The 23,338-nt window shown below is 44.0% G+C and overlaps 1 protein-coding gene across 4 annotated transcripts; it reads right to left on the bottom strand.

Annotated features, from left to right (window-relative positions):
* Positions 1 to 721: 721 nt before the first annotated feature.
* On the bottom strand, positions 722 to 19,078 carry LOC112069681 (E3 ubiquitin-protein ligase Siah1-like). 4 transcript variants are annotated; one of them, XR_011475436.1, is made up of 4 exons: positions 10,805 to 11,612; positions 9,232 to 9,288; positions 1,482 to 2,601; positions 722 to 1,446 (listed from the first exon to the last, which is right to left on the bottom strand). XR_011475436.1 is itself a non-coding variant. In XM_024137047.2 (3 exons), exons 2-3 carry the CDS (start codon positions 9,239 to 9,241, stop codon positions 1,751 to 1,753), a joined length of 861 nt encoding a protein of 286 aa, XP_023992815.1. In that variant the 5' UTR covers positions 9,242 to 9,288; positions 18,884 to 19,078; the 3' UTR covers positions 722 to 1,750. The 4 variants fall into 4 exon arrangements, 3 of the variants coding, with proteins under 3 accessions (XP_023992815.1, XP_023992814.1, XP_023992816.1); XM_024137047.2 differs by lacking the exon at positions 10,805 to 11,612 and adding an exon at positions 18,884 to 19,078 and having other exon boundaries at positions 722 to 2,601; XM_024137046.2 differs by having other exon boundaries at positions 722 to 2,601.
* Positions 19,079 to 23,338: the final 4,260 nt, after the last annotated feature.

Genomic DNA, 23,338 nt, shown 5'->3' with positions numbered 1-23,338 from the left:
TGGTGCAGATACCAAACTAAGATTTGGGAAGCCCTCTTGGCTACAGATAATTTTAAAAAGGTAATTTCTTGCAATTCCACACATTTGGTCATGGGTGGAGAGAAAATGTGCAGTATTAAAGCCAAATTTATGCTATGGGTTATGCCGTGTTCTTATGCTGAGTGAGTAACAAAAATCATCAATGGGGCCCCACGCTATGACAAAGATGCATCATTTTTAGATTCTACATGACTGTCTAGCTTTTATTTGTGGTTTTTATTTCTCAAAGATAATCTTATTTWAAAAAAAATATCCATCATCTTTCATACATACTTTATTTGGTGTTCGTCAAAGTTCACACTGAACTTGCCATTCCCCCTCCCCATTGTTTTTTTTACTGTTTAGACTTTTCTATGCAGAAAAAAAAAAATGAGTAAAGCCATTTGACAAGGATAACGTGGTAAGATGGGAGGATAAGTGTGTGGTTGGAGTAAACCCCTGCCAAGAAATTATGCTGTAATTGTGCTGTTGCCTATAGCAGGTGTTAAAACTTTTCCAACTCAAAATCTAAAATGAGAAACTTACTGTCCTCCCATTACCCAAATGAAGAGGAAAGTGTGCGACTATAGATGTATTCTCCTAACTCGCAGCCCACCTCCCACATGCCCAWGGAACACTTTGGGTCTCACCCCATAGTTAAACCCTAGCCAAGAGAATAATCACAGGGAAAGGGGAAATTGCACAAGGTATGAAAAAGATAGATTTATTTAATGACAAAATAAAACAYAAATAATGGGACCAGCAACAGTTCTACGTATCCAGAGATGTTTGGCTTTGCATCACCCACTCCTCAAACAGAATGTAGACAAAGACTGACAAAACGAAGAGAAAAATCTAATTTACAAAATAAAATACATTGAAGTCTTCGAAAGAACGACACAATTTATCTACAAACACTGAAGATTAGCCACAAGGTTACAGCCTTTTTCATTCATTAAAAGTCCTTACAAAAAAATGATAATGATAATCTCCATTGAACAATAATAATAATAATAATATAACTGTAGAAATTGTCCCCATTCCTGGTCAGATATTCAGTGGTTTAGGCTAAAACTGTTAGACTCCAGAGAGACCAAACTAGCTGCGTCTCAGCCAATGTCTGTGCACACAATACCAGGACCTTCTCTTCTCATCCAATGAGGGGGGGGGGGGGGGGGGGGACAGAACTAAAACCAAAACAATAATGGAACTCAAAAGAAGTTAGTTTCAACTTTGACTAAGCTGAAATGCAACATCTTCAAAAAAAATAAGTTATTTTTTATTCCCCATCCTCCCTCAAATTGACTCCTCCCACAGTGTCTATCCCCTGAGCCCCTTCTGCCAGCTTCCCTCTGCAAAGAAAGACTGCAAACTGAGCCCACCTGTTGAAGTGTGTGCTCTGGGTTCAAGGGGCAATGCTGGATTATTCTCAGAACATTAAGGTAAAAAAAGGATACCTTTACTTTAGTTACAGAACTAATATTGTAATGAAGCTTAAAATTGAATCCCATTGTTTTCATCAATCTAACCGATCTGAACGTTCTAAATCACATTGTTCGAAGACAACAGGTTCCCTGGGAAAGATCCTGCCCCCCTCCAAACCCCCCAGGTACAACTCCAGGTGTCCTGTAGTGTCTGAAATGTGTCCGAGTATGTGTGTGTGAGAGAAAGTGTGTGTGTGTGTGTGTGTGTGTGTGTGTGTGTGTGTTAGTGGCTGTCCACTTGACAGTCCTCAGCACATGGATATGGTGACGTTGATGCCCAGGTTTCCATTCTCAGCGAACAGCTGCGCGATGGAGGTGTCAAACACTAGGCAGTCGCTGTTCATAATGGCAGTGGCGATGCCCTCGTGGATGGAGCGGGGCGTGGCCTCCCAGGTGAGCCGTCGCCGGTGCCCGTTGAGCTCCAGGCGGTAGGCAAAGTTTTCAGCCTGCTTCCGCGTGCCGATCAGCTGCACGATGGCAAAGAATTGCTGGTGACCGTCGTACTTCTCCTGCTTCTCCAGGACCAGCATGAAGTGGAATCCGAAGCAGGATTGCATCATGACCCAGTCCACTGCCCCAGGCAGGTTAATGTCCGTGGCAAGGAACACGATGTCCTCGCCCTGCAGCGTGGTGATGGATTTGTGCTGGTGCATGAGGTGGGGCATGACCGCGTCCAACGAGCCCTGCCACTTACAGGAGGCCCCTGGGCAGGGGCAGGAGTACGGCCGYAARTCACACAGCTCCTCGTGCTCTGCCTTGTCTGTGTGGGGCAGCGTCACCTCGCAGCCCGACGACGCATACTTGCAGGGAAACAGCACAGAGTTGGCCACCTTCTCCATGGCCAGGTTCCTGATGGAGCCCAGTGGGCCCCGGCAGGTGGGGCAGCAGGTGAGCTTGGGTCGGCAGTTGCTGCAGACCAGGTGGCCGCTCTGGCACTGCAGGATAGGGGGCAGCACATAGTCGAAGCAGACGGGGCACTCAAACAGGCTGGCCAGGTCGCTGTTAGAGGCCGTAGTGCCGGACAAGGTGGGGACGCGCTGGGAGGGGGCACACTTGGAGGTTCCTGTGGGCAGCGCTGTGGCGGTCTGGCGACTCATTTCTGTAGAGAAACAGGGAGAACACGGGTTAGAGACACAACAGGATAATAAATTAACTATACATTTGGTGTGGAGACAGGAGAATAGGTGAAAGTAGTGAGGACAAACGTAATGGTTTCCATGAGGCTTGACCAATCAGATTCTTAAACCATAGTCATGGTTCATTCACAAGCACAAAGGTCATGTGGGCTATATGSTAAACTACAAATGTTCTGAAGAATATCATGTAACAATTTCAAACGGAATGGAATTGTGTGTAAAACAATGATGATCTAGTACAGGAACTCTGACCCTACGAGGTACGGACTACTGCTGCTTTTCTGTTCTACCTGATAATTAATTGCACCCACCTGGTGTGCCAGGTCTGAAATCAGTCCCTGATTTTAAGCAGTGGAACAGGCTTCAGGGTCCAGATTTGAATTTGAGGGGTCTAGTATCTTGGAAAGACTAACATCGTGCTTTATTTTTTTTTTACTGTTCATGTGTACCGGTAGTTTACTGGCAACTGCCTTCTATTCATACAGGAAGAGCGGGTAGGGTAAAAATAGTTACTCAGTGCAAAGGATTCTAACCAGAATCATTGAAAAAACAGAAGAGTACATAATGTACATGCAGCAGACAGTGCATAGTATTCAGACCTTGTCTTTTTCCACATTTTGTTATGTTACAGCCTTATTCTAAAATGGAGTAGTTTTCCCCATCATCAATCTACCCACAACACCCCATAATGACAAAGCAAAAATTGATTTAGACATTTTTGCTCATGTATAAATAAAAACATTTTACATAAGTATTCAGACCCTTTGCGCAGTACTTTGTTGAAGCACATTCAGCAGGGATTACAGGTGTACATCAAGGATCTCTCTGTACTTAGCTCGGTTTATCTTTCCCTTTATCCTGACTAGTCTCCCAGTCCCTGCCACTGAAAAACAGGTTCTCCCATCTCCACAGAGGAAATCTGGAGCTCTGTCAGAGTGAGCATCYGGCTCTTGGTCACCTCCCTGACCACGGCCCCTCTCCTCGATTGCGCAGTTTAGCCGGGCGGCCCGCTCTACGAAGAGTCTTGGTGGTTCCGAAATTCCTCCATTTKAGAATGGAGGCCACGGTGTTCTTGGGGACCTTCAATGTTGCAGACATATTTTGGTACCCTTTCCCAGATCTGTGCTCGACCAACCTGCTCCAGATCGTCTTTACTCCTGCTTCTCCACTTAGCGGAAATTCTTCGACTCATGGCTTGGTTTTTGCTCTGACATGCACTGTCACCTTGAGGACCTTATAGTAACAGGTGTTGCCTTTCCAAATCATGTCAATCAATTTAATTTACCACAGTTGACTCCAATTAAGTTGTAGACATCAAGGATGATCAGTGGAAACAGGATGCACCTGGGCTCAATTTCAAGTCCATAGCAAAGGGTCTGATACTTATGTAAATATAGTATTTCTATTTATAACATTTGCAAACATCTCTAAAAACTTTTCTAAAAAGAAAAACAGTTTCTAAATCAATTTTAGACGCGTGTAACGTAACAAAATGTGGAAAAGTCAAGGGCCTTTCGCCCTCTTAGGAAGATGTTCTCTGTTGACACCAGGAGAGAGAATGGCATGTTTTCTCTTAGCACAGCCCCAGTACAGTGGGCTGGCTGGGACCTCCAGGCAGACAGCCCTATACACTGATTGGCCTTTCCCTTCCTCCTCCGAGGGTCAGCTAGAGGTTCTGTGATATGCCCATCTGTCTATAAAGCCTGACCAGCGAAGGGCAAGCACAGAGCTTGGAGGCTATTTTTGGCCCGGGAGAGCAACAACAGATTCTATGGTTGCATAAAAAAAAAAAAGAGACTCCATACGGCAATGTGGACTAGGATAGATGCGAGAGCAGAGCACTAGTTGCTTCCTGTCAGCTGTTCCATGGTACAGGCTGCAGTTGAGCCTTTGTGGATGGGACGGCCCACGAGTGGAGGGAGGGCTGGATTTTCTGGGCCTGGAGAGCTGGGTGTGACCACCCCTGGCTGCTGCTTTATATACCCACAGCACAGCTCAAGAGCAGCAGAAAGACGCATTGATGGAGCACTGTTCTCCAGCCAAATAAATACATGTGAAATGGAGGAAATGACTGATGGAAGCAGAGAGAGGGGTAGACTGGGCAGCAGAGCTGTGCATGTACATTTGAAGTCTCTGGTAAGTTGTTACATAGATCTTTACTTTTGAGTAATTAAACTCGTTTTTCACACTCACAATTTTCTTGTTAACAATACGTTTTGGCAAGTCGGTTAAGACATTCTACTTTGTGCATGACACAATTCATTTTTCCAACAATTGTTTCACAGATTATTTCACTGTATCACAATTCCAGTGGGTCAGAAGTTTACATACACAAGTTGACTGTGCTTTAAACAGCTTGGAAAATTCCAGAAAATTCTTGTCATGGCTTTAGAAGCTTCTGATAGGCTAATTGACACTCATTTGAGTCATTGGAGGTGTATTGTGGATGTTTTTCAAGGCCTTCCTTCACCAAGACCTCAAAAACAATTGTAGACCTCCACAAGCCTGGTTCATCCCTTGGAAGCAATTCCAAATCCCTGAAGGTACCACGTTCATCTGTACAAACAATAGTAGGCATATAAAAACACCATGGGACCATGCCAGCCACATCACGCTCAGGAAGGAGACGCGTTCTGTCTCCTAGAGATGACACGACTTTGGTGTGGAAAGTACAAATCAATCCAGAACAGCAGCAAAGGACCTTGTGAAGATGCTGGAGGAAAGGGTACAAAAGTATCTATATCCACAGTAAACGAGTCCTATATCGACATAACCTGAAAGGCTGCTCAGCAAGGGAGAGCACTGCTCCAAAACCGCCATAAAAAAGCCAGACTACGGTTTGCAACTGCCACATGGGAACAAAGATCATACTTTTTTGGAGAAATGTCCTCTGGTCGGATGAACAAAATAGAACTGTTGGCCATAATGACCATTGTTACGTTTGGAGGAAAAAGGGGGGAGGTTTGCAAACCGGAGAACACCATCCCAACCGTGAAGCACTGGGGTCAGCGTCATGTTGTGGGGGTGCTTTGCTGCAGGAGGGACTGGTGCACTTCACAAAATAGATGGACAATGAGGAAAGAAATTATGTGGATATATTGAAGCAATCATCAAGACATCAGTCAGGAAGTTAAAGCTTGGTCCAAATGGGTCTTCCAAATCGATAATGACCTCAGCATACTTCACAAAGTTGTGGCAAATGGCTTAAGGACAACAAAGTCAAGTTGTGGATGCTCCCATCACAAAGCCCTGACCTCAATCCTATAGAAAATTTGTGTGCAGAACTGAAAAAGCATGTGCGAGCAAAGAGGCCTACAAACCTGACTGTTACACCAGCTCTGTCAGGAGGAATTGGCCAAAATTCACCCAACTTATTGTGGCAAGCTTGTGGAAGGCTACCCGAAATGTTTGACCCAAGTTAAACAATTTAAAGGCAACGCTACCAAATACTAATTGTGTGTATTGAAACTTCTGACCCACTGGGAACGTGATGAAATAAATAAATCATTCTCTATTATTCTGACATTTCACATTCTTAAAATAAAYTGGGTATCCTAACTGACCTAAGACAAGGAATTTTTTACTAGGATTGAATGTCAGGAATTGTGAAAAACTGAGTTTAAATGCATTTGGCTAAAGTGTATGTAAACTTCCAACTTCAACTGTAGGTGTCATTAAGGCTGCCTGTGACCACATCTGCTTGGATAAAGCTCCACCTATTGATGGGCCTCTTAGCAAGCTGCTCTGGACACACAAGCAACATCTGTGGACCAAATTAGCACAGAACACAACAGGGCAAAGCCAAGACTCACAGGGCTAAAACAAGAGCTATGTGTGGGTGCTGAGAAAGCAGCTTGTTGAGATGGAACAGTTGCACTTGGTGGCTGCTGTCTGGGCTATAAGTGTGTGAGGTTTAGTACGTGTGTGGGCGTGAGTGAGTGAGCACTTTAGTAGGAATAGTCTGCAGTGAGGGTAACAGTATCTGCCTGTGTGGGTTGCTGCAGCCTGCATGAAGGCAGTGATGTGCTCCAGAGCAACGGGGAAAATGGAGATGCAGACAGCTCTTTAGTCTGTCTCTAGGAGGCTGGAGGCTTTGGCACCAGCAGCCTCTATTTTACTCCCTCGTCCCAGAGTCTGTGCTGCCTGCCACAGTGTCTGGCTGAATGCAGACTAGTGTTGTCACAATACCAGAATTTTGACTTCGATACCGATACCAGGTTTAGTATCACAAAAAAAGCCATATTAGCCAGTCACAGAATGGTACTTGATCCAGCCCAGAAAATGTTCTGTTCAATCATTGGGCATCTTGAGTTCAGTATCATTACATTCWATTTTTTTATAAATTACTTTTTATTTTTACGCCAGTCAATACAATGAAGGATAATTAACATTTACATCTAAAGGTCGGATTCTGTCAACATAGCCTACTCGAGGCACAGTTCAGATTAAATAGTCACAAGACCAGAGAGTTAAGGACAGTGCCTGTTGCGCACCGCACATCAATCACCTTGAATCTGAGCAGAGGCGGTCAGCATTTTGGAACTATTTATTTATCCATACTTAATTTGTTAACTTGGACGTTTGTCATTTTATGAAGCATGTCTTCCCTTGTTTCAAAGTAGCCTAGCCAAAATACAACCTGATGAGACTGATGTTCTCATTAATTGCATTTTGGAACATGTGCAGCCATGTGCACATTGTTGAGCTTTATAATATGAAGAAATAAAACTATCAACATTAAGCTAAAGGGTCTGCTCGYTTGCATCAGCCTCATTGCTTTTTTTTAATGTSCAGTGGTTGTATGAATTTTGGCTCTGCTGTCTGTTTTGAACGTATATATTGTTTTTATTGTTCCAGGGACGACCTTAACTTAGATCCCTAGAGGGAATCATTTTGTATAAAGTATTTGGCTGTAATTGTAATGTTGCAATATTTTACAGGCTATCAAGGGTGGCCAACCATAAACTAGGTAAATCAAACTATAACCCAGGCCTATCCACAATACAGGTGAATGAATATTTACTAAGGAGTGTGCATGCATTGAGTTATTGAGCTTGTTTAGCTGATTTTGTGTGACTACAAATGACAAGGCAACAGTAAACACGTCGTCCCCCACGAATGATGCAGCGGCCTTTGGGAGAGACGGAATAAGTGAATTAAAAGTTGTGGCGGCAAACAGCATATTTCACATTATGGTTTGCACATTATCACAAACAAAGTACTAGGGTAGTGAATTGATGTTAGCTTTAGCTGTCAGCCAGCAATGGAAGTTTGCCTACAAAGCTGGAAGCTACCGGTATCTTCTTGCATTGTAAAGTGTTTTAGCGTGTATGGACATTGTTTTGCAAACAGTATAAGAAAGCAGTTTCAAAATGTCTACATGCCATGTTGCATTCATTTTTCACGTGTTAGCCTAGACTCCCAGTGCAGGTTAGCAATGAGTCGGCTGCACTGATACACAGGCTTGACCTGTGAGACACATTTGACAGAAGTACTGAAAGAAACCAATTCTAGTAGCGAACCATATTTCATGTTCTAGTATTGAAAAATAACCTAATTTTGGTATACCGTGCAACACTAATGCAGACACCCATGGGACTGGTGCCATAATGAGCATAAACACTGCTCTGAGAGTACGCACATTGGTGTGCCTGCAGTGATTCCCACTGGAGGAACCGGCTACATGAGTATTTCTCCTACTGAGGAAGAGGATAGACATTCATGATTGAGAACTAGGGCGTACAGGCCAGAGTAAGAGCAGCTGAGCGGAGGCCACTGCAGAGATCAGAACAAAGCACGTTCACCATAAATAGTGGAAATTATCCCAAGACTTTAGGGCCCAATGAACACTTGAAACAGCCAGGTCTTGTGCCTCATTAAACATAACGTCTAAAGAACCATTTGACATCGTAATCATGCTTTTCTCATGCTAATGGTTAAGAGGGCAGAATGACTTTTGCTGAAACGAGCAAAACGGTATCTAAGAGGGGAGCAGGCTAGCTACTAGACCTCTGGTAGGACTAGATGCGCAGTCAGAACTGTCTGTTTTTTGCTGTAGGATGGGCTGACTTGTGGTGCTAGTGGAAACTCTAGAGGTCATGTCTTTACACAGGAAACACAAGCGGTTGTACCTGAATCACTTCAAGAGATGGGCCTAGCACTCCACCATATTTGAATTTCTTATTTATGTTCATACGTAGTAACTACGTTTAGGGGGGGGGGCAGGTTCTGGTCAGGCACATGTGAGAAATTGAGTGGCAATCAAACAAGAGGGAGGTACAGACAGTAGGTTGGGATTAGGTCGTGTTAGGACTCTCTCCTCCCGACCCTGTGTTGGGAAGCTGGGGTGAATGGCACACGAGGACGAGACGCTCAATATGTCCCTCCAGATGGAGAGGAGTTGATTACTAAACCAGCTCAGGGTGATGACCTCTCCTCCGTCTACCAATCATACTCACTGAAACTTCATTAGATGACCTCTACAATCCTACTAACACCTCCCCTGCTTTATCAAACAAGCTGCTTCCCCTGGGTTAACCCAAACACACACATGGAAACAGACAAACACACGAGAAAGAGAAAATGTTGCTTGCCTTCGTCCATAAGATTCCTAAATAAGGCTTTCTTCTTCTCTTGAAATGTGGGTAACTCTGAAAGGGGAGAGAGAAGAAAGGTTAACTAGTGGAGTAAAAACAATTCTAAGATATTAAGTCAAATTGAGCTGAGGTAGCCATTGAAACACATCAATCAGCATCACTGCAGTCTCAGAGTTCTGTAAAGGCCCATATGCCCACCTTCTGTTCTCTGCAGGGCGACCATTCAGGGCTGGTCGTGGRCAACAGTTATAGCTATAGTATGAAGGTGGACATGTGTTGGGGACTGACTCGGACCTCCCCAAACAGCACAGATACAAATTAAGTGTTAATCAGTGAGTTGTGGTAAAACAAATGTCATGGCTAGAGCCATATTAGCTAGAGTGCCAATACTGAGCGCTTTTGGCCTCACACATTCCACTGGAAACCCACAGCTTCCATCATGCAATGGGTTAACACTACTAATGCAAAGTACATTACATGGAGCATCGATTTCCCTCTTCAGTCTGTTCTCAGCACAACCTTTAGGCCTACTATCACATTACAACAACTAGAACTGGCTACATCCTAACTGACACTAACATGGAAATATTTGACTAAAATCAGTCCACTGATTGAGGTTTTGATTGTGGTCCTCTGTAGCTCAGTTGGTAGAGTATGGCGCTTGCAATGTCAGGACAGTGGGTTCGATGCACGGGACCACCTGCACGAATAATGTATGCACAAGTCTGTAAGCCGCATTGGATAAAAGCTTCTGCTAAATGGCATATAGTCTTAATATGGATCCAAATCTATGCACAGAAATGGTCAGATTTGCTGTTTTCTCATTTAGACTACTTCCGGGGTCTAGCCCATTTGTTGAATCATGTCGTCTTAGTATAAGGGTAAATCTATGAATTCACGGCACTACCTCGTTAAAATATGACTTCTCTAGGATGACGGCCAATAAGGAGCACCAGAATCTAGCAGATGTAGGCTAAACCCAAAACAAACACCATCATGTGTATCAGCAGCTGCCTCCATGTAGGCGCCTGGCTTTGAGTAAGCGTGGCCTAGTAGAGGCGGCGAGTCTCTGCCTGCCCCCTTTCTGTAAACTCCGGCTGCTGTTTACTATCAAACACGCCGTCTGCATGTGTCCTCCACACTGCTGCAGAGGAACACACACCACTTCAAAGCAGCATTACATCCAAAACACAACAAACAGAGGGAGACAACGACAGAGATGGCAACCATGACAATTGTTCGGTATGTTTGTACAGAGGGTCAGAAAAACAAAAGCATTTCTACTTAACAAAACATTCTCCACTCATGTCCAGTCTCTCACACCCCTGCATATACAAAGTATCAAAAAAAAAAAAAAGCCCTGCCCTTCTTAGGATCTGCAGTGCCTTGCAGAAAACAAAGCCATGACTGGACAGAAGTGAACACCAGTAGGTATTTATGACACCACAGTTGCACCCCAGGTATAGGAGGCACAAGGGGAAAGGGGGGGAAATATTCCAACAGACATTCTCACAGAAAATAAGCAGGGGAATATTTATGAGCCACCGAGTGTGCAAATAGGACATTTTACCTTTAGGTTTGTTGGCGGTTGTTCTAGAAGCTATGCATGTGAAGAGCTTGAGCACCCCCTTCCATGAGTTCATGGGCTGAACATTAGCTCTGCCCGACATAGGGAGAGTGTGAGAGAACTCTTCATCGCGGTTTTTCCATAGGAACAAAAACAGCCCATAACAGAGGGCAGATCCTTTCCCGTCGCTCTCCCTAGGTCTCTACTTAAACTCCCATCAGAAAACAGAAGTACTACTGCAGTCAGAGCCTGGGGGTCCAGGGCCAGACACCTTGGCGGGCTGGACGCATCAAACAGAGCCAGAGACTCCGATTCAGGCACTTCTTTCACCAGCACGGCAGAGGGCAGGAGGCTGGAGTCTTAAGAGCCAAAAATCCTCTTTAAAGTGCAGCCCAGGAAAAGGCCAAGGAAGGGTGGAGGAGCCGCGGGTAGGAGGGGCCCAAATAGAGATGTATTTTTATTTTTTAAATAACACGTAGCTGTAATCCAGGAATGTTACACAAGTATACCCAGCTCCGCGCCGAGCAGGCAGCCCAGCCAGGGAGACACGGAAAGAAATGGAGCACGTTGAAGAGGAAGCTAAAGAAACACTGGCAGTGTTCTTCCCCTGAAAGCCCTAGTCGAGGTAACCACTCCCTGCTCGGTCACTGTATCTTCTGAGTGATCCAGTCAGTCAGTGGAGAAGGCAGCCGCTCTAGGCAGAGCGAGGCAGGTAGTAGGGTGAAACAGACAGTCCTGGCTGAGCACCATAGAGCAGTCCCCCTTGCCTGATGCCTGCATTGCTCCCTGTAGGCTAAGGAGTCCAATGTCAGACTGGAGAGCGCATGCTCACGCTCTCCCCCACCCTCTTTCTGAGGAGTTGGGCCCTTCTCAGATTACAGCTCTGGCAGCTCCACCTCCAGCTGGGCTAACACCGTCCTGCCTGCTTCCCTCCCTTCCTCTGACCATGCAGACTAGACAAAGAAACTGGAGAGTCGAGAGCTGGAAAACACACAAGTACCCTTACTTAGACTCAGTGACGCCCAGTCCCAAAACAGCCTCACAGTGGACACCCTAATCACAAACACAGGTCAGAGTATACATTAGCACAATATTCAGAGTTGATACCAAAAATACTTCATAACCTCAACACACACTCTCTGAGCATGGACAGGGCAGTGACAGTCATGGAATTTTGGATGACTTATTGGTCATTTCCGCAGTCACCGTTGCAACCATTTTCTCCTCTGTTCCTGAATGCATGTGTTACTGCTGCAGGGAGGGGGTTGCCGCCCAGGCAACTATACTCATTTGCTACAACACCTTGCTTGTTTCAGGCAAGGAGCAACAAAGTTTGATCACGTTATAGAGTCCATGTTACAGCAGAAACGGACTCAAACCGCACAAATTCCCAGGCGTCCCGTCTTCAGTTCGTTCCAAACACACACAAAAATGGTTCTGCCGGTTATTTTATTCTCATTATGGTCTGCACCCATAACTGTCAGGTACAGTTCTTCAGGAATTGTGCCAGCCCTAGTCATGAAATGTGGCAATGTAACCGTTGTAGCTACTGTATCTTGTCTAAATCAAATAGACTTCCAATTAAATTATTCAGAGACATGCCCGGTCTTTGAGAACAATCCTTAGAAGTCAAAGTACAGGTATTATAGAGGCCATTGGTCTCTCAATCATTCAGACAATCTAACTTAGACCAAATGTGTCGAAATAGGTTTCAGCAACAGGTATATCTTAAAATCTCATTAAGTGCTAGAACAGCAACAATATTTGACCATGTATTCTATACTGACCTCGTTACCAACCTAACAATACTAATAAACTGTCAATAGACTAACTAGGCAGAAGGCACATTCACTGCCCTTTCCTCCCCTCCCTGAGTAACATTTGAAAGTTATGTACTTGCTAGATTGGGATAAGATTGTTAGGTGAGACAACGTAAGATGAATGCACTAATGTAAGTCGCTCTGGATAAGAGTGTTTGCTAAAATGTACAGACAGACATCCTTTTTTTATTTACCCCCCTTTCTCCCCTATTTCGTGGTATCTAATTGGTAGTTACAGTCTTGTCCCATCGCTGCAACTCCCGTACGGACAACTCCCATACGGACTCAGCCGTGCGTCCTCCAAAACACAACCCAGCCAAGCCGCTTCATGACAACGCCCACTTAACCTGGAAGCCAGCCGTACCAATGTGTCAGAGGAAACACTGTACACCTGGCGACCGTGTCGGCGTGCATTGTGCCCGGCCCGCCACAGGAGTCACTAGTGCGTGATGGGACAAGAACATCCCTGCCGGCCATACCCTCCCCTAACCCGGAAGACGCTGGGCCAGTTGTGCGCCGCCCCGTGGGTCTCCCGGTCGCGGCTGGCTGCGACAGAGCCTGGACTCGAACCAGGATCTCTAGTGGCACAGCTAGCACTGCGATACAGTGCCTTAGTATACCTCTCTGGCCTCCCGAGTGGCGCAGTAGTCTAACTACTAAAAGCAGGAGCATATTCTTTGGCATCCTATAACAGGCTGGTGAACAAAAGGTTACTCAAAGAGTCAGGTGCCAGGCAGAGCACATAAAACAGCAGGCAAAAGGGTAGCTCATACAGTTGTTCTTACAGTATAATGACTAAAGCCACATTTACAGTAATTTGGATATAGCCTACCTCTTGGTTTAAAAGAATATTCATTAAAAAAACCTTGTCAAGCTTATTACTAAAAAGGGAGGGAAGTGGCACATGCATTTCCATCTTAAATGTGTCATAATATTTATGCTACATCCAAGCTGTAGACACCTGCAAAAGGACAGGATGCATAGAACTCGCAGCCAGCAGGATGCAAAACAGGTAGCCCAATGAAAATGTACCATGGGTCTACCACAAAGAACACACCTTGACAATAATACTGAAAGACACTGACAAAGGCATTGCAGTAGTCTGATCAGACAGAGGGGACTAGCCTATTTTCACTCTTGAATGCATCCACAGAAACACACCTTCCATGTAAACAGCTGCAGTGACAACCCACTCCACCTACTCAAAGCAAGCACAGGCAACCCTCCTCCAATGGCAGAGTAAACCAATACACAACTCTCCTCGCCTAACAAGAGGGAAAAATAACAACTCATCTAGAAGCAAGAACACAAATTAACTAATTGTTTTACTGACAGAGCAGGAAACTATGCCGTCCACAAACATAGCCATTAGCTAAACACAGTTTTAGATAGCTCTAACATTTCAACTGCAAAAAAAGTAGCCTGCTTTGTGACACCCCTTTCGCAAAAATATAATATTCGTTTTCTATATGCAGAGGTTTGCTCAACCCCAGAAACAGAGTATTTATTCACTCAACTTCCTGGTATACAAGAGCAGGCTGGGCAAAGCAGCCAACTCACCCTGGGCAGAAGAGCATTATAAGCAGAAGCATGTGTTGCCATGGAGAAGTTACATTGAGGTTTGGAATCTGAAGGCAGAAACACGCACCTTCAAAAATCCAGCCCGCGCTTCTGCAAAACACACACGTCCAGTAGCATGTTCATTAAGCCAATCTATGATGCAGGAGATGGATTCTGATTTAGAGAGAATTAAAATAGAGGCAGACAGAGCACTTGCAAAGGACATAGAATTCCCTCACTGTTTGAGAGCCAGTGAGTGAGTTACCAAACTGGACCTCCTGCTGCTAGAGACAGCTGTCAGCCTGTCACTATGTTCAATTCACTATGCATGTGCAGCTGCCAGCAAGTCAGGGAGCAACAGGACAGGCTACTACAGTCATGAACCAGGCAGTCAGCCATTTAATTTATTAAACCCAGGCCAGTCATAAGACACCATCAATACTGGCAGTCGTAGGTGCATTGTTTCCAACCAACAGATGCCTGAAACAGTAGTCCTAAAAATAAGGTTATGCTTTGGCTAACTAAATCACACAAGGAAATGGTTCTCGTAGTTGATACATTGGACATGAGATGGATGCAGTGCACAATTACATCCAATCAAGGACCTAAGGAAATCAGAAACAATTCTGCAAGTAGTTTATCAACAAATCACAACATACCTACACTAGCTCGATTTGCAAACAGCTCCTTTACAACCAGTTTCCTTGAAATACGTAGACATGTAGCTACAGAATGTACACCTGATAATGTGATATAACCAAAGATTTTTGGTATCCATTACTGGGCGTTACAGGTTGGCCTATACAAAACCTTGGTATTGGAGATACATGTTTGGCTGAATCGAACGAATGTGGTATCTTTTAAAATGTCAGTGTCCCGTTGCATGTGGTTCGTTTTCACTTAGAAAATGCGCCATTACTAAAATAAATAGGTTTCTCCATGGCGCGGCCATCTTGTCGATTTAAAATCTTCTATCACTGATCGACATATGTCAGTGTCATGACATGCAACACTTTGGGGTGGACCCACCTGTCTCAATCAATGAGAGAAGACTTGAAAATACAAGATGGCGGCATGTATACTTTGGGATTACGTCGAAGCAAAAAATGTAATTCAATAAAGTAGCTTTTTTTATACAAACGATCCACCTGCAACTGGACATGAAGATTTTAGAAGATACTTTTGGCCATGTAGTGTATGTGGAAACCTATTCAAATTTGTGGATTTGGCTACTTCAGCCACCCCCGTTGCTGACAGGTGTATAGAATTGAGCACAGCCATGCAATCTCCATAGACAAACATTGACAGCTGAATAGCCTGTACTGAAGAGTTCAGTGACTTTCAACATGGCACCATCATAGGATGCCACCTTTCCAACAAGTCAGTTCGTCACATTTCTGCCCTGCTAGAGCTGCCCCAGTCAGTACTGTTATTGTGGAAACGTCAAGGAGCAACAACTGCTCAGCCGCGACAGGCCACACAAGCTCACAGAACCGGCCTGCGAAGTGCATAATTTAAAAAAATAAAATAAAAAATAGAAGAAAGTAAAACGCCTTCCCTCGGTAGCAACACTCACTACAGAGTTCCAAACTGACTCTTGAAGCAATGTCAGCACAAGAACTGTTCGTCTGGAGCGTCATGAAATTTGTTTCCATGGCAGAGCAGCCGCACACAAGCCTAAGATCACCATGTGCAATGCCAAGCGTCGGCTGGAGTGGTGTAAAGCTCACCGCCATTGGTCTCTGGAGAAGTGAAAATGTGTTCTCTGGAGTGATGAATCACTCTTCATCTGGCAGTGCACAAAGCGAGGTACATACAGAAATGGTTTGTCAAGAATGATGTGGAAGAACTTGACTGGTCTGCACAGAGCCCTGATCGCAACCCCATRGAAGACCTTTGGGATGAATTGGGACGACTGCGAAACAGGCCTAATCGCCCAAAAGTAGTGCCTGACCTCACTAATGCTTGAATGGAAGCAAGTCCTTGCAGAAATGTTCCAACATGTAGTGGAAAGTCTTCCCAGAAGAGTGGAGCCTGTTATAACAAAGGGGGACCAACTCCATTTTAATGCCCATGATTTTGGAATGGGACGTTCGACAAGCAGGTGTCCACGACAAGCAGGTGGCCAAACATGTAGTGTACATGTTTGGCCGAATCGAGAACGAAGACAGTATCACCAAGTTAAAGTTGGTAGTACATTTTCTGTACTACACCAAACAGTACCTATCCTTTAATGCCCAGTAATGGATACCAAAAATCTTTGGTTATATCACATTATCGGGTGTAACAATCTGTAGCTAGTTGACATGTATGACTCGATAAAGTAGCCCGAGTTACATTCTCAATTTTAAATTAAAATCAGCAGCCAGGTAAGACGCAGACCATCAGAAGGACGCCGCATTGGCACATTCAGCAAACCTGATCTAAGACAGTGGATATTCGTCAAATCTGTCATGATTGATGTATTGTAACAGGCCCAAAATGTGGTTACTAATGTACGATTTGGATATTTGGCTGCATAACATTTAGAAGTTGTCCCTTTTCTGATTTAGAAGAAATGCCTGCTAAATGCTAACTCCCATTAGTATAAGTTGGTAGCATAGCTAGCATACAGAAATCAGGTGGTGGTAGTCAGTCATTTTTAACTGTAAAGAACTTGATTGGTGACAACATGAACATATATTGGGGTTGACAGTCATACAAGCATTATACTATATTTTTACCTCAACTACAGCCTACATGTTGGTTAATTTTGCTGGGGGAGCATGAGGAGATTCAGGATCTTTCCTCCACGCATTTCCATGGTTTTGGTCGACCTCTTTATCACATCCATTTTACTCGGCCATTATCAATAAAATGTCAATACAGAGTTCGATTTGGTTTGTAGTTGTCAATGGTTTTTGCAGAGCTGGGGTTCTCATTGCCCCCCAGCACCGCTAAACCCCATTGACAACTACGTGCCATTTAAGGGATTTAAATTAAGGTTATAACTATTTGGTTAACGTCACCTCTCGAAGAGCATAGTAAGAACTACACATTAACAATTATTCCACATTTAGCCATCTAAGAGTTATACAGCAAGTAACTGCATGCTTTTCACAATCAGTAAACATCAACTGATCATGTAACTTCAGAGACCTATCTAGCTAAGCAAACAAGATGTCATTAGGTTGCTTCATTAGAGATGAGGCTTTTGGAAAGGGCTTGACCTCAGCAAGTCTTCCTTCTGGGCAAAGTTGTCAGTTGGACTACTGCCATCACCACTATAAATAGCAAGCAAATCAAACAATATTTGGATATAGCCATCTAATTTATCCCCTGAAGGTGAGCTTGTTAACTAGCCATATTGACGTGATCTGTTATCAGCTAGCTATCCAATCTGATGTGGTCCATCAATCAATGTGGCCTATCATGTCTGTCAGCACCGATTCAACACTAAAAAACAATGTTGACAGGATGGGAAATTAACCTAAACCACTCATACTTTCCAGGTATAGTTGATTTTTATATCACTCAAATATCCAATTAATGGTGGCATTTGAGAGATATATCGTGAGGCTCCACTCACATGCTGTATCTGAAATTACATAATATATACTTATCATTAAAATCATGCTATATCTGCGCTACTGTTTTGCATGGGATTATTAGAAATGTGTAGTTCTGACTAGGCTCTTCAAGAGATGATATACAAAACCAAATAGTTAACATTTATTTCACAATCCCTTGAACGGCACGCAGTTGTCAATGGTTGCTCTGCACCGTATTGTGATGTTTTATTGACATGTATATGTATATTTTCAAAGGAAAATAGGCTATATTTTCAGTTTAAGATTTATGGATAAACATGGGATTAGGAAAATAAAGTAAAGGTTGACAGAGGTGATGCAGAACCTGCCACATATGATTGGTACAACTAGTCTACAATCAAATCAGGCTGGAACGCGCCCATTCATGTCAGCGTAGCACTGACATCGCTAACTTCAGACATGTTTGACATTCAAAGACAGCGCTTTTGCAAACAGGTGCAGGGTTGCAAGGTATGTATATTCAACTAACTAGCTATGGAGGCCCAGACTCTGCGAACAAATCTGCTGAGACGATGTCGTCACCATAGCAAACGTATGCGCTAACGTTAGCGTAGCTAACGTTACAACATAAACAAATCAATGTTCGCTAGCAGCTAGTTATCCAACATTGCTTCACAAAACCGCAAAATGTTCACTTGCTGTGTAAACTAGGTAAAGTTAACGTTAGATGACAAATTCGGTAAATTGCATGAGTTGAGCCAATTTTGGCATGGCATGGGAGCCAGCAATCTTACTAGCTAGCTACTGTAACGTTAGCTAGTTGTTTAGTAGTAGAGAGCGCGGCCTACCCGAATCGTGTAGCCAAAACTGGGCAGTTAGCTAACATTAGTTAGCTACTGTACTGTAGCTAGGTCAGAACACCTAACTAGGTACAACAAAGCCTCCCATGTGGTGACCGGAATTATCACTTAACCATCCACATATCTAGTTAGATAGTGTACCAGATAATTTAACGTTAGCCAGCATATCTAGTTTACGACGTGAAGTAGCTAACGGTAACTATCTAACGTTAACAGTTAGCTGAACTCGCTATTATGAAGATGGCTATGTAACAACGTTAGCATCGGTGTTGTTTTTCGAGTACATCCCGGTAAAACATCCGCACTACTTACCTTGGATGAAATGTCCTTTTTATATTGTAGCTAGCTACTGCGACGTAATCCACAAGGGATTCCACTCCAATTCTACAGTCCTTCACTCTTTAGCTACAGTGTTTCCACATTCGCGTTGTACTGGAGACGAGACGACTATCGTCCAAGTACTCACCGGTCTCGTGACCGCGCACAGTTGTTGAAATAGTTTCTCACGAGAGCGGCGCAAAGGAGCGCGCGCTTTATCTACATGAATGCACTAATGGTTGTAGTAGGCGTCATGAAAAAATATTTACAGTATCCAAACAGTAGCAGCTAATATGGTATTCTGCTTTATTTGTGAGCTTAATCTACCACACTCTGTATTTACTTGGGCTACTAAACCACTCATTATCCTGTAATGGAACCACAGTAATTTAAATTGAAAAGTGGAAATGGAATTTTAAAAAATAGGCCTATGGCTATGCTGTGTTAAGGTTGGGTAGGCTACTTTCTAAATGTAATCCGTTACAGTTACAAGTTACCTGTCCAAAATTGTAATCTGCAACGTAACTTTTGGATTACCCAAACTCAGTAATGTAATCCGATTACTTTCCCCTTAAGAACTGGTACAGACCTATATCTATCCTACCCTGCCTTTCTAAGGTCTTCGAAAGCCAAGTTAACAAACAGATCACCGACCATTTCAAATCCCACCGTACCTTCTCCGCTATGTAATCTGGTTTCCAAGCTGATCATGGGTGCACCCCAGCCACGCTCAAGGTCCTAAACGATATCATAACCTCCATCGATAAAAGACAATACTGTGCAGCCGTGTTCATTGACCTGGCCAAGGCTTTCGACTATGTCAATCGCCGCATTCTTATCGGCAGACTCGACAGCCTTGGTTTCTCAAATGACTGCCTCGCCTGGTTCACCAACTACTTCTCAGACAGAGATCAGTGGGTCAAATCGGAGGGCCTGTTGTTCAAACCTCTGGCAGTCTCTATGTCGGTGCCACAGGGTTCAATTCTCGGGCCGACTCTTTTCTCTGTATACATCAATGATGTCGCTCTTGCTGCTGGTGATTCTCTGATTCACCTCTACGCAGATGACACCATTCTGTATACTTCTGGCCCTTCTGTGTTAACTAACCTCCAGACAAGCTTCAATGCCATACAACTCTCCTTCCGTGGCTCCAACTGCTCTTAAATGCAAGTAAAACTAAATGCATGCTCTTCAACCAATCGCTGCCCGCACTTGCCCACCCATCTAGCATCACTACTCTGGACGGTTCTGACTTAGAATATGTGGACAACTACAAATACCTAGGTGTCTGGTTAGACTGTAACCTCTTTTTCCAGACTCACATTACGCATCTCCAATCCAAAATTAAATCTATAATTGGCTTCCTATTTCGCAACAAAGCATACTTCACTCATGCTTCTAAACATACCCTCGTAAAACTGACTATCCTACCAATCCTTGACTTCGGTGATGTAATTTACAAAATAGCCTCCAACACTCTACTCAGCAAACTGGATGCAGTCTATCACAGTGCCATCCGTTTTGTCACCAAAGCCCCATGTACTACCCACTACTGCGACCTGTATGCTCTCGTTGGCTGGCCCTCGCTTCATATTCGTCGCCAGACCCACTGGCTCCAGGTCATCTATAAGTCTTTGCTATGTAAAGCCCCACCTTATCTCAGCTCACTGGTCACCATTGCAGCACTGACCCGTAGCACGCGCTCCAGCAGGTATATTTCATCACTGGTCACCCACAAAGCCAATTCCTCCTTTGGCTGCCTTTCCTTCCAGTTCTCTGCTGCCAATGACTGGAACGAATTGCAAAAATCACTGAAGCTGGAGACTCATATCTCCCTCACTAACTTTAAGCATCAGCTGTCAGAGCAGCTCACAGATCATTGCACCTGTACATAGCCCTTCTGTAAATAGCCCATCAAACTACCTCATCCCCATATTGTTATTATTTTTTTGCTCCTTTGCACCCCAGTATCTCTACTTGCACATTCATCTTCTGCACATCTATCACTCCAGTGTTTAACTGCTATATTGTAATTATTTTGCCACTACGGCCTATTTATTGCCTTACCTCCCTAATCTTACCTGATTTGCACACACTGTATATAGACTTTTCTATTGTGTTATTGTCTGTACCTTTGTTTATTTCATGTGTAACTCGGTGTTGTTGTTTGTGTCGCACTGCTTTGCTTTATCCTGGCCAGGTCGCAGTTGTAAATGAGAACTTGTTCTCAACTYGCCTACCTGGTTAAATAAAGGTGAAATAAAAATAAATAAATAATAAAAAATAGGCATTAGAAGAGGACAAAAAGGATCCATCAAACACATTTGATGTGTCATCATAGTGGTCTCTGACTTGTGGTCAGACTCGCTCAGGTTCAACATACTTAAACTTTGGGCTTTTTTCAATGCTGAATTGAATGTCATTGAGAAAACAGAAAGATGTCATAATCTATTTTTTTGACAAACATTCTTTCTGAATTTGAAAGTAGTCCAATAAGTAATCAATCAATCAAATATATTTATAAAGCCCTTTTTACATCAGCCAATGTCACAAAGTCCTATACAGAAACCTAGCCTTAAACCCCAAACAGCAAGCAATGCAGATGTAGAAGCACAGTGGCTTGGAAAAACTCCCTAGAAAGGAAGGAACGTAGGAAGAAACCTAGAGAGGACCCATGCTCTGAGGGGTGGCCAGTCCTCTTCTGACTGTGCCGGGTTGAGATAGTTGCCTGTCCAAAATAATCATCTAGTTTTTTTAAAGTATCTGTAATACATTACAGCTAAAATATTGTAATCAGATTACAGATACTTTTGAAAAACTAGATGATTACTTACTGTATTTCTTTTAAATTCAGAAAATATGTTTCCGAAAAGAAAAAAATGACACCTTTCTGTTTTCTCAATGACATTCAATTAAGCATTGAAAAAAGGGACAGGTTAAGGTTTTGTTCCACCTGATCATCTGACCACAAGTCAGAGACCCCTATGCTGACACACCAACTGTGAAGCGTTACTCTGGACCCTGATCTCTCTTTTGACGAACATATCAAGACTTTTTCAAGGACAGCTTTTTTCCATCTACGTAACATTGCAAAAATCAGAAACTTTCTGTCCAAAAAGGATGCAGAAAAATGAATCCATGCTTTTGTTACTTCTAGGTTAGACTACTGCAATGCTCTACTTTCCGGCTACCCGGATAAAGCACTAAATAAACTTCAGTTAGTACTAAATACGGCTGCTGGAATCCTGACTAGAACCAAAAAATGTGATCATATTACTCCAGTGCTAGCCTCCCTACACTGGCTTCCTGTTAAGGCAAGGGCTGATTTCAAGGTTTTACTGCTAACCTACAAAGCATTACATGGGCTTGCTCCTACCTATCTTTCCGATTTGGTCCTGCCGTACATACCTACACGTACCCTACGGTCACAAGACGCAGGCCTCCTAATTGTCCCTAGAATTTCTAAGCAAACAGCTGGAGGCAGGGCTTTCTCCTATAGAGCTCCATTTTTATGGAACGTCTGCCTACCCATGTGAGAGACGCAGACTCGGTCTCAACCTTTAAGTCTTTACTGAAGACTCATCTCTTCAGTAGGTCATATGATTGAGTGTAGTCTGGCCCAGGATGTGTGAAGGTGAACGGAAAGGCTCTGGAGCAACGGACCGCCCTTGCTGTCTCTGCCTGGCCGGTTCCCCTCTCTCCACTGGGATTCTCTGCCTCTAACCCTATTACAGGGGCTGAGTCACTGGCTTACTGGTGCTCTTTCATGCCGTCCCTAGGAGGGTGCATCACTTGAGTGGGTTGAGTCACTGACGTGATCTTCCTGTCTGGGTTGGCCATGGCGGAGATCTTTGTGGGCTATACTCGGCCTTGTCTCAGGATGGTAAGTTGGTGGTTGAAGATATCCCTCTAGTGGTGTGGGGGCTGTGCTTTGGCAAAGTGGTGGGGTTATATCCTTCCTGTTTGGCCCTGTCCGGGGTATCATCAGATGGGGCCACAGTGTCTCCTGACCCCTCCTGTCTCAGCCTCCAGTATTTATGCTGCAGTAGTTTATGTGTCGGGGGGCTAGGGTCAGTTTGTTATATCTGGAGTACTTCTCCTGTTTATCCGGTGTCCTGTGTGAATTTAAGTATGCTCTCTCTAATTCTCTCTCTCTTTCTTTCTCTCTCTCGTAGGACCTGTGCCTTGGAGCATGCCTCAGGACTACCTGGCATGATGACTCCTTGCTGTCCCCAGTCCACCTGGCCGTGCGGCTGCTCCAGTTTCAACTGTTCTGCCTGCCGGCTATGGAACCCTGACCTGTTCACCGGACGTGCTACCTGTCCAGACCTACTGTTTTCAACTCTCTAGAGACTGCAGGAGCGGTAGAGATACTCTAATGATCGCTATGAAAAGCCAACTGACATTTACTCCTGAGGTGCTGACTTGCTGCACCCTCAAACACTACTG

Source organism: Salvelinus sp. IW2-2015, unplaced genomic scaffold, assembly GCF_002910315.2.
Source record: "Salvelinus sp. IW2-2015 unplaced genomic scaffold, ASM291031v2 Un_scaffold1078, whole genome shotgun sequence".
Taxonomy (NCBI): domain Eukaryota; kingdom Metazoa; phylum Chordata; class Actinopteri; order Salmoniformes; family Salmonidae; genus Salvelinus; species Salvelinus sp. IW2-2015.
The sequence above is the reverse complement of the archived record's forward strand: the minus strand, read 5'-3'. Positions and strand labels throughout refer to the sequence as shown.